General features: G+C 38.6%; 1 protein-coding gene across 2 annotated transcripts in view; it reads left to right on the forward strand.

The window, feature by feature from the left end:
- Window positions 1-373: 373 nt before the first annotated feature.
- ACTN2 (actinin alpha 2) overlaps window positions 374-12,545 on the forward strand; it is a 97,906-nt gene continuing 85,734 nt past the window's right edge. The window contains exon 1 of one of the 2 annotated variants that reach the window (XM_030556963.1): window positions 374-809. In XM_030556963.1, the coding sequence (XP_030412823.1) occupies window positions 684-809 (126 nt within the window). In that variant the 5' untranslated portion in view covers window positions 374-683. The remainder of the gene's footprint in view (window positions 810-12,545) is intronic. The other variant, XM_030556962.1, reaches the window with a different exon arrangement.

Genomic DNA, 12,545 nt, shown 5'->3' on the forward strand with positions numbered 1-12,545 from the left:
TAAAAAGATGAAACTTCAACAGTTTCTGAGTGCAATTAAAAGAAAAAAGACAATAATGCAAACCACCGAAAATGTTCAGAGCCACTGAACAGAGACTGTATACAGAGGTGAATTTCCTTGATTACGCTTCACTCCTGTAGATAAATCATTGCTCTTCTCTGCACAGTAAATACCTACATGTATTTGTGTAATGGTTTAATAACAGTTAATAGCAAATGCAAAATTACATAGTCTTCTGTATATCAACAGATCATTCTGCTTCTGCTGACCAGGCTGAAGGTCCTGCCTTGCAACTTGCAAACGGCAGAGAAAGGTGGGTGGGAGATATTCTAGGCTCCTGAGCCACGTGACACAGTGAGGATAATAAGCAGCAGCAGTGAGCTGGAGCCGGAGCTTCTCTGGAGATTCAGCCACAGGAACCTGCAGCAGCAGCAGCAGCAGCAGAGAGGGAGGGAGGGGAGTGAAGGTCATCACAATTCAGCTCATACCTGTATCCTGACAGCTTCAACCTGTCCTGCCAGCAAGACTCATCAATATTAACACCCTCTCACCTTGAAAAAAGAAAGAAGGAAGCAGGGAAAAACACCACTGCCTGAACTCAAAGAAAAAAGTAAAAAATAATAATAAAAATCAAATAATAAAAACCACAGCAAGTGTAGAGTTGAATCTGGTCCTTGAGCAATATGAACCAGATAGAAACAAGTATGCAGTACCGCTATGAGTATGAAGATGATGAGTATATGATCCAAGAGGAAGAATGGGATAGGGACATGCTCCTGGACCCAGCATGGGAGAAACAGCAAAGGAAGGTCAGGAAAGAAAATAAACTGTGTGTCTGTTGATGTGTGTCTGTGGAATAATAATCACCACCTTATTATAACACTTTATCTTGCAGTTGTAAATGCATGTGCACTAGTGAATTCAACCGCTATAATTTTTGCAAAGGAATCTATGATCAGTTTTACTCTTTATATAAACATTTTTAGCTATATCGTTATATAAAGCTTATGAAATAGTCCTTCACTTTCACTTTTAGAATTCTTATATATAAATTGAGGCTGTATATGAAATTAAATGAACATCATGAACGTTTTTTGATACACTTTGCTGACAAAATATTGGTTCAATATTTTTCATGCTCACACTGGCTGTTGGCAGAGATTTTAACCATTCTAAAATTACTTTCTGGGCCATATTTTCAAAAAGTGGCCTCTGAATTTGTGTGTGCACCTGATTGCCTGTAAAAATAAGGTAATTGAAAGTGTAAATGAGAAGCTATGCCGGCAATTACCCAAAATGCTTGTGTAACCGTATATTTCCAGGAACAAACTGAAAGACGACGTTTGAAATTGTGGTCCTCTGAGTTGACTCGTATTTGAACTTACTGTCAAATCCAGTGGAACAGTGTGGTTAAGAAAATATAGTCTTGGGAAATGTTCAGGCTGTGGTTTAAAAAATCTCTTTATTTACTGAGTTAGGGACTGAAAGATACCCAGCTGTCATCCTACCAACTTACAGAGACAACTCTAAACTCCCTGAGCATCCCACTGTGGAGGAAATGCTTCTTACCTTCTGAATTTTGAAGGTTTAGAGGCTGCTGATGCTCTGTTGCTGAGTACAGGTGGCATTTATAATCTTATCAGCAACTTGGTTAACAGTTCTGACACTCCACTAGATAATCATTAATACAGCTTCATTAAAACATGAAAAAGTAGAAATCACCTAAGCTGTTGCATAAGCAGCACATGGGAAAGGGATGATCACTGAAATATTTCTGTTATTTCCTAAAGTAACAGATAATGTTGATATTCAGGCTGTAAGATCTGGAGTTATGAGGTCATGCGCTAACTGTAAAAATAAAATATGTGATATCCATCAGGCAATTGGGCCAAATGCTGTCCTTTGCTATGTGTGAAGAGCTCCCATTGAAAATTTCATTAGAAGTCGCATATGTGTATCTGAAGGCAGAATTCAGCCTATTGAACACCTACCCTCTGTATATAATCTCCCTCTCAAGGTAAGAGCAATTAGTTGCTTTTAGCAGGAAACGAAGGGTGAAATCCTAACCATAGTCAAAGGGTCTTTTTTCCCCATTAAATTCAATAGGGCAAGGATTTCACCCTAAACTTCTACTTCTAGCAAAATTGCAAACCTTTCTCCGCCTGTTATTTTTTTGTTTTAGTTTGTTTAGTTTTTAGGACCTGGCATGGTAGCATCTGTTCAGACACTACTGTGTGTAGGTAATGTGCAGGTAATAACACTACTGTGTGTAGGTAATAAGCTATGGGCATATCCTGAATACTGGTCTTTATAGCCGTTATTTCTGGTGTATCCCTGAACCAGTAATAAAACTACACCAGTCATCACTGAGATTTATTTTAGTTGGACATTCTTTTTACCTGGTGAGCAAGTGATTTTGAAGTACTGCACCTATATGGCAATTAAAGCATGGAAGGCTTTTCAATATTAGAAAATTGAGATTGTTCATTTTGTAAAGTATGGTGCTTATAGTTCCTCTGAGGATCTAATACAGTTTCTTATGCAGCAAAAAACCACATTGCATAACAACTGCAGTTTTGCACAACAGTTTTGTATTTCCAAATAGCATCAGCTAGATTTACTTTCCTTGAAAATATTGAATTCATAAGACTGCAGCATCCAGGATAAAACAGATCCTGTGCCCCATTTGAGTCTCTTTTTTTGGCAGAGTTGGCACATGCACAGAATGCTGTGATAAGAAGACAAAGTACTGAGGGTTTTTTAATAGTGTGGCAGTTGAATAACTCTTGGATTCTCCAGAAGAGTTTTCCTAGAGTGAAAACCAGGTATGCAGAGAATCTGGGTTTATTTTTGTTAGCAGTTAATCTAACTGGTGGGGGTGGAGGGGAGGGAGTGGGACAGGGAAAAGCTCATGTGAGTCACCAACAGTGGACTCTACATTTCTATCCCTTCTTCTAAAGCAGTTTGATTTTTCACTCCGGTTAGACAAGGCTTCAGTGGAAAGTTACCAGTTCAGAGCACATCAATAGATTAGCTATATTGTGGCTTTGTTACTTTGTCTGCCATGTGCATTTAAAACAAATGCCAAAGTGATACATACATTTAAACATAACTAAGAGAGGGCATTCTTATTCCTTGGCTTGGAAAGGAGTTTGATAGTATATTTTCCCCTGGATTAATAATATCTCAGGAGGTAGCCTGATGGATCTGAAGTGATCTAAGGGTGTCAAAATCGTTTTTTCAGGGTGCTAAAATAAGTTACCAAAAGTCAATTTCCATATTTACCAGGAGAAGGATGTGTATGCATGGGCATGAAGCTTTGTTCAAATATAATAATGAATAGTGATCTCAGTGCAACACTGGCAGTTGGCAGCATATGTGTTCTATGAGATAATCTTGGAAGAGGACAAAAATAAATGCCATTGTATCTATTGTGGGCTGCCCTCTCCAGACTTGCCATTTCACTGATATGCATGGTATGAAATCTGTCAACAGATGCTGGTAACACACGATGACGTCCATAGGATTACAATGGATATGACGCTAATTTTAACCACAGCTCATAGGGTATTATGATCTGCAGTAATCCAGGCTCTTGCTGTGGAATTCTTTGTTGCAGAAGTCTCAGTTAAATGTGATGTACATTGTACAAAAGGAAGCTGGGGAGTAGCTTTGCTATATCTGTTGTGAACGTGAACTGCAAATTGAAAGTTTCAGTTGGCACAAAATTCAACCGGTGTTAAAGGACACCACTAAAGTGCAGCAGTTGGCAGTATACAATATTAGACGCTAATGGTGCAAAACATAATTGGGGATTGTAGGTTTTGAATTTCAAACAGAGGTTTGAAAGAAGGATTAAATGATGAGATTATTAATATGTCTTCATTATGCCCTGTATAGAGATGCTTCCAATACATGTTGATCAGAAAAGTTCAATTTTTGTGTCTTGTTTTCATCTTCAGGAGAAAGTGAACAGGGTCAATTAGTACAGTACTTCAGAAGTTTACTGCTTAATAAAAACACAGTGCATTGCCATTGTCAATATGCACTTCGCTTGCTTCATTGTTTAAAAAGTATTCTACAAGTGATGTGGATGTAGAGACTTGATCATTTGAACCTAAAAGGAAGCCATCAAGCACAGTTTATATTGGGCCACTTACTAGTCATGGGAGATAATACCCTTCAGTCACTGCCAACCTGGGCTGGATATGAACTGAAAGCCATACTTGCTGACAATGGAAAATTTAAAAGCCTGAGATTTCCCTTCTGATTTCTGCTGTTTCAGAACAAAAACCTGACATCTAATACTTTCAATAAAATATTTCAGTAATAATTCAGTCGGGAAAAGACTATATCAATTTACTTTAGGCAAATTGGGGCAATGGTAAACTCAAGAACTGAAGTCTTGTATTCTTTGCAGCCTGCCCCTTTGATTTTAATGAATGCCATCTTTACAACTGGCATCTGATCCTGTGACACCAATGCCTGTGGCATCACCAAATGTCTTGAGATTCTGGAATCAGTCTCAAAGGCTTTTGGAGAATTCTCAGGCTGAGGCGTGGGTGAAAAGACTGAGTATCAGCATGTATGTTGAAGACATTGAGGTGAAAGGCATTACATCCCTTGAGCCCTGGTTTCCGCACAAAGGGCATTATGTTGACATTTCATGTTCATTATTTGGATTAAAATTATAGGTGGCTTTTTAAAATAAATTCTACTGCCTCTTATTATTTATGTCATATATAGAACCAAGTGCTCTAGAATTTGTAGACCTAGATAGGAAGACAAAGGTCAATCTTCTGGTTCTGTGTTTGTACAGTGCCTAGCACAGTGGAGTTCTGGTCCTTGACTAGGACTCATAGGCATTACCACAATGTAAATAATTATTAATAAAATTCCTGCCTCAAGAAACCTACAGTCCTAACACTGATGAGTCTGTGTCTGAGTGCTGAGGGTTCCAGGGGTAGTAATGTACAGGGGCAGTATTTTGTTTCTCTAGTAAATTTGTTTTCATTTGTACAAAGCTGTATCGCTATTTCTTCATTTGTTCCTTTTTTAGCTAATTTGCTTGTTTGTTTCCCACTAGCTCTCTCTAATGCCAACTACTTAACACTGTGCTTGCAGCCGTCAATTTTTCATTTGTTTAATTCCAGTTAATATTTCACATAAAGTGAGATTTTCAAAAGCACACATTTTGGCTTAACTTTTACCCCCCTTGAAATCAATGGTAAAAATGGATGTGTGGCTGTCATTGACCCAGCTGTGCAGTGCAATCCATTTAGGCAGATCCTTACATTTGTGCAGAGTCCCACTGGAGTCAATGTGTTTCTGCATGGATGCAGCAGTTCGATCCCACAGATCAGAGGGAAGGATCGGTGCTTTTATGAATAAGACTTTCAAATGTCATGGAAATTTCAGAGCTTACCTTTTATCTTAACAAAGCAAGAGTATCCTGTTGAGTATTTGCAATTCTAAATTAGGGTTGGTTGCCACTCAGGGAGGTATATTAAGCTGGCTTTTTAAAATGCTGAGGGCATACATTTTTGTCCTGAGGTGCCCCTGTAACTCCTATTTAATATTAATAGAAATTATGTATGTGAATTGAGAACAGACTGTGACTCCAAGTATGCAAACCTCTATTGAATAATTAGGTTCATCCATATTATTTAACCTTTGACATATATGGAATTTAAATACTTAATTTCATATAGTTAAACACTGCTTGATTTACAATTGCTTTCCGGGCCCCAGAGACATTGTTTATTTAAAGGAATATATTGATATGTATTAAATACTATGAGTTAAGATATTCAGCATTAGCAAGTCAGGAGACCCAAAAGGTAATCCTACAGCCCTTTTGCTGTAACCCTGCTTTTAAAATATGTGGTTGGAATTGTTTTACATTGAGAACAGCTTCTTTTTCTTCCCTGCATTCTCACTGTAAAGACAGTATGTCAGAAGGGATTTTGCTCAAACTTAAAAACAAATTATCTTTGACCAGAGACCAAGAATAGATGACTTCTTCTCAAAGGATGAATGTATTGGAAAAGTTATGAGAGCAGAAAAATGGAATGACCATAATGGACACTGCTTTGGTCACACTGATGATCTTTCATGTTGTGTATTAATAGGAGAAGTGCTGGTCTTTTCTGCATTTATTAATCGGATATAAAGATGTATTTGGTTAAAACGCCAAACCTGGCAGAAAGTCTATATCGACTTCAGATACATTTAAGTAAGAAAACAAAATGGTTTTATTGAATATTCTTATCCTGTGTTTACAGAATTATAATAGTTCATGGGGTAATAAGCTATTATTGATACTTTATGTATTGTTCAATATGATATTAAAATACAATGAATTATAACCCCAAGCCTGTTTTTACTGTATTTTCTGTGTCCAGGACAACAGAATGGTGCATTCTAGAGACTATCTCAGAAGTGAATGATAAGTGTGTTCCTCCAGGGGGGCTTGTGTGCAGACCCATCTCTACATCAGTGCCTCCTACTGAGAGTGCAGGGCTGAGAGTGGATGTCTGTTTTGGCAGTGACAGATAAACAAGAAGACCCAAAATATAGGGAAGAGGGAGAAGTCGTGTGTTGGAGGGGGCATCTAGAAATCTTTGTGCTCCTGATCTAGTGGCCACCTAGGAAGATAGATGCCTGGAAATTCATGATTCTTTTGAGTAGAAACATTGCCACCTTCTAAGTAGAGGACAGTAAGATTTATCTGATACCTAAGTTTTACTTTTAGATGGCTTTTGTCATATAATGATTTATTGCTATGGGTTTTTTAAAACCTTGACATAAAACATTCTTGTTTGTTATTAAAGGAAATCTTAAGCCTTTGGGATAAAGAAAAGGTCTGAAGGTTGTGGACAGGTGCAATTCACTCTTCAGGATATCTGTAATGCAAGGGAATATCAGACTAGGGCAGCATGTATGCCAGAATTCTGTATGTGTGATACTATCCTTTGCAGTTCTTCAGGCATGATTATCTATCATTGTCCTATAAATTAATAGAAAGTGTACTGGAACGAGATTTCTGGCCTTAGTTATACCATTATAGACAAAGTCAGCACAAAGAGCCTTAAACTTATTTACACTGGCAGTATAAAGGGTTCTTTTAAGGTGGGTGTAAATTTAATTTCTGCTTAATTTAAGGCCTTTTTGCACTGCGAGAGTAGTGCCAAATGTAAACAAGAATAATTCTCAAAGTATTTATTTAGTCTAAACCCTGTCCTCCTCTTGCAAGCAAAACTCCTTTTGATTTCACTGGGAAGTATGCATGTAGAAGACTGCCAGAACAGTACAGGCTCACCAGGAAAAAAAAATGTTGTTTTGTATCCTACTAAATATCCAATCTTTAGCAATATACAGATTAATTTTTCCTTTATGATGCATTAATTTGGCATGTAAATCCTGTAATTACAGCCTCCATCATACTAGAAAATAAGAAAAGTTTGCATTTTAGAAGTATAGGCACAGAAGACTCTTAGGAAAGACTATGCACCATTATGGACCAAACTATCCATCTAGTTGAACATGTGCAACTTGAGTTCAGTGAAGTTGCACTGATGAACAGGAGTTAAGAGAAATTGACTCTCTAAATCTGCAGGCAACATTTGTAAATAGTTACAGTAAATTTCACTCCAGAGTCCATGCTGGCTTCCACCGGTGTAGCCTCAGTAGAAATACCCCTCCTTCTTGGAAAGTCTGACAGGGTGAGGAGAAGTTTAAAGTGATGGAAGGCAGCAGTCCCATTTCTCACCTCTGGGATGAGAGAGAGGTGATCAAGCCTGGGTTGCACACTCTGTGGATAAAATAGGAAAAAGAAATTAAATGGATGCCAGGACTGGCTGGAGATCACTAGGAACATTAGGAAGTGTAGAAACATTACTGTTATATTTAAGGTGCCCTAGGACAGGACACCACTGTTGTTGTTGGAGAATAGTAGCTTCCACAGATTGTGATAAGCACTTTCCAATTACAGGTCGACCTAGCATTGAGAGTCAGGTAAGCAGACCCGCGCCTGTGCAGAGCCCCATTGAAATAAATGTCTCTGTGCATCTGCATGAAGAGTCAAGGACATATAGTATATGAAGATGATGTCTCCTGCAAAGAGTTTCCAGCAAACTGATACATACAGCAGGATCTCCTTATGCCCACATGGAATCCCTGAATTTAATGGGGCTCTATACAGGCACTGTAGGGCCAGGGCCTAAGGAAACAGTGTTTGAAGGATAAGGGAGAGAGATGAAGACATACCATCTTTAAAAATAAATAAATACCAGCACTCCCGCTGCTTCACTGCCTAGCCAATATTAATTGGCAATTTCTTGTCAGTGTTGCAGTAGATGTGGGTCCCTAGGCTAGTGGCTTTACAGACTAACTTAGGGAAGGGATTTCGTTTGTAAGGAAACCCTGTATCTTCTGGGTGAGGACACAGTTGATAAACTGCAGGGTTTTCACTGCTGGTAAATGAAAGCAGCAAACAATTTATGTTTATAAGGTTTATTTATCAACAGATTCAAGTGGATATTATGGTTGTGTGCATTAAAAAAGAATGATGTACCTATAAAATGAAAATTAGATGCAGCCACTGGGCTCTGGGCAAGCATCCAACATGGATCTTCGTATCGTAAACTTTCAGCACCCTGAGGCTAAGTGTTTTTCTCAAGTCAGTTAGGATTTTCCATTTTTTTAAAACAGACATTGAAAGTTTTAACATTAAACAGTAGGTAACAAAAGTTTTGTCCTCTCCTTTTAAAATACTGTTTCCTATGAAAGCCACACTTTGGATGGCAGATGGCTCCATATATAGCCTGAATCAAAGCCCACTGAAGTCAGTGGAAAGACTCCAGTTGACTTCAGCTAGGTTTGGATCAGGCACCCTGTAGAGTCTTCTCGTTGCTATCATATAATCATGTAGGTTGTTGAGAAGTTATTATATATTAAATATTTTATAGTATTATGCTTGAAATTGTGGACTCTGATCCTACAAAGGGACCCACAAACAGAGCACCCTACTTTTTTGCAGCATCCTGCGGAAAGTAGTAGGGCTCCATGTAGGAGTAAATTCTGTGTATGTGGATTGTTTTGCAGGATTGGGCCCTTTAAGATTGGTTTTAAGTTAAAATAGTAACATGCTGAATTTCGTTTGCTGATGTGACTTGTATGGAGTTGTGTCTGAGAGGAGGACACTGAAGCAGTGGTAGAATGATCATATTTTGTCAGCGTGTTTAATATTTTATCTAAATATTATCAATAAACTCTGCTCTGAGGGAGAAATACATAAAAGTTATGGCCATATGTACCCAGAATATAAAAGAAAATTAAACAGCGCTTTTATGAAACTATCTGAACCAGAAATATTTAATGGTGGCAGAATTTTAGAGTTCTGTTGGGAAATATCCCTTAAAAAAAACCCAAACAAAACAGCATTTTATTTTAAGAAATAAGCGCATTGGTGTAGTACCAATACTTATTCATTTATTTTATTCCTTTTAATTTATAGTCATCCTGTAATCTGAATGTAGCACTGTTGCTTTCTAATGGTCAAAATCTGTATTACACTATGCAGTTCTACTGAATTCATTACACTGGGACTGAATGACTGGATTTTAAAAAATACTCAGTGTCCTTTATAACACAGCTGGCTACATTTAAGCATTCTACAGCTGAACTTGGTTACAGAGGACTATGTTAGATTATTAATTTCTCTGGCATGTATATATGATACACTACAGACAGAAGAATTTAAATTAAGTAGAATTGCCTAAAAAGCTTCCTGATAAGGAGCATAAGTTTGTGAACATCTCAGTCAAGTTAATATTGTTCAAAAATTAATTTTCTGTTCTTTAAAGTTAATTGAAATACATTGAAAAATATGGAATGATCAGAGAGAGACTTTTTTCATCATGGTCTGGTTTCTAGGAAATATATGTACCTCATGCTGGCGTAATAAGGCACTGATAATATTTGCATTTGCAAACAGATTTGCACCTATATCATCTTGGACCAACCAAGGTTGTTATTAATTGCACGGAAGCCCTCTAAAAGAAAACCCATTGATGGATTTTGGTATACATCAAACTGAGACCATTAGGTAGAGCCATTCACAATGTCATCAGGCACTGTGCAAAATGGTCCCTTTTCAGTTTATAAAATCAGGCATGAATTTAAGAAAATTACCTATACCACATTATGTAACAGGAAAATACAACGGAATGATCACCCTCTGTGACTGTGCTTCTGTTCCTATACAGTAACTTTTCCCAGTGGTACTGGAAGCAACTCTTTTTTAAACTAACTAGAGTAGCATGATTCTAATAATTCTCAAATTACTGGTGGGAAAGAATTACTATGCAGGACCAGAGGTTCAGTTGCAGTCAGTGGTGATTTTCGGCGGCTGCTGGGGATGTTGGAACAGGAGAAAGAGACTGAATAAATCAGGTGGAGGAGGGGGTAGGAGAATGACATGAAAGAGAGAGAACTGAAACAAAAGAAGGGGTGAGAGGGAGGGAGATTGAGACTAAGGACAGATACCAAACAGCTTGAAGGGAGACTAGAAACTAGAGACCAGCCATGCCTGCTGATAGGAGGGTGGGGGGAATCACAGAGTGAGGGGTAGCTTGCATCAGCAGTGTTACTGAGCATGCTCAGTCGGTGTGAGCATGCTCAATACAAGCCAAGCAGCAAACCTGGAGGGGCATGTGACCCTGCATGTTCCCCCTCCGCATGCGTCACCTCTGCTAGAAACACACACAACCTGAGAAGTATAAGAAAGAAATGTAGGGATATAATAAGAGACAAGGCGGATAGTATCTTTTATTGGACCAGCTTCTCTGTTGGTGAAAGAGACAAGCTTTTGAGCAACACAGAGCTCTTCTGCAGCTCAGGGAAAGGTACTCAGAGTGTCACAGCCAAATACAAGGTAGAACAGATTGTTTAGTATAAGTAGCTAACACCTATTGTAAGAGACTGTTCAAGGTGAAGTGACCTGTTAACACCTCTCCAGTCATAGGGGGGGAAAAAGTGGGGTTAGTGGGTTACAAATTGCTGTAATAAGACATAAAACCAGAGTCTTTATGAAGACTATGATTTTTAGTGTCTAGCAAAGCTATGACTTCAAGCCCCCAGGCTCATCTTTTGAAGGTGTTGTGCAAATTTCCTTTGAGGATGATGACTGATAGATCAGATATGGATTGATCATTTTGTGAAGTATTCACCTACAGGTGATATGATGTTTTTGTCTTTTATAATTCTTCTGTGTGAATTTATTTGAGAGCTTAGCGACTGACTTGTTTCACCCACATAGTTGTTGTCAGGGCATTTAGTGCACCAAATGAGATACACCATATGTCATGATAAGGCACATGTATGACCCACAGTTCTTGAAATATGTGTTGCGGGGGATAATGATTATTTGGCAGTGGAGACGTTTGCTGATTTTGCATCTGTTGTTATGGCAGAGTCTGGTGTCGCTTTGGGTTGGTAGGTCATGGTCTATGGGGAGCTTGTTTCTAATGTTGAGCTTGGAGGTGTTGGGTAGTTGTTTGAAGGCCAGAAGAAAGAGTTTGGGAAAGATTTATTTCAGGATGTGGTCCCCATCGTGTATGGGTTGTAATTGTTTAATGATACCCCATATGGATTCCAATGTGGTGGAGTAGGTGCCAACTAGGGTGTGTAGTCAGAGGGGGTCTTTTCTGTATTGAAGCAGGTTCTCTTGGGGTAGTTGGGTGGATGCAGTGTACTTCTCTGGTGAAGTGGCCTTATTTGGTGAAGACAGCTCTAAGTGTGTAAAGGTGTGTATCCTGGACATTCTCCTTAGACCATATTTTGTGGTATCTGAGTGCCTGGCTGTAGATAACAGATATTTTGGAGTGGCTACTGGATCTGTGAAAGTAACTGTGGTGATCTGTGGGTTTCTTGTTGTCCCTGCCTGCAGATATATGGGATCTCGGGGAGCAATTACCACACAGGTGGGGTGCCAATTAATTGCTTTATTAAAGGGAAAAGGAAGTGGTGGGAATTTAACGATGAAATGCGATGGGATGTATAAGGTCTTTACAATAGACAATGATGGGGGGGTTCTTATTGAACAATGTAGGGAGTTTTAACAGTGTGGTACAGTAAGTGGGGTTCAACACAATGGGATACAGTACAGTCAATAAGCAACTTAACTTTATATAGGAACAACTTTAGATACAGTGTGGAATGCAAAACGTACCCAAAAGAAAATGCAAAATAAAATGGTAGCTTCTATATAAAAATGGTATACAAAGTATATTAGAGAAATGGAGGCAACTAATGGGGTGTTATAACCACAAGTAAAATGTGAGTCACAGTGCAATAATACAATATGGGTGATAAGTGAAATTATGCAATGTAGAAAATTCCTGACTTAATTTGTGAGGCTGTGATAGCAAGAGTGTACCTAAAAGCTGGGTCAAGAAACAGGAGGGGGGAGGGGAGTGAGTGATTAGTAGTATCTGATGAGAGGAGAGTGCAGTTGCAAGCAGCGAGAGACTCTGAAGCCCTGT

This window comes from Gopherus evgoodei, chromosome 3, assembly GCF_007399415.2.
Source record: "Gopherus evgoodei ecotype Sinaloan lineage chromosome 3, rGopEvg1_v1.p, whole genome shotgun sequence".
Taxonomy (NCBI): Eukaryota; Metazoa; Chordata; order Testudines; family Testudinidae; genus Gopherus; species Gopherus evgoodei.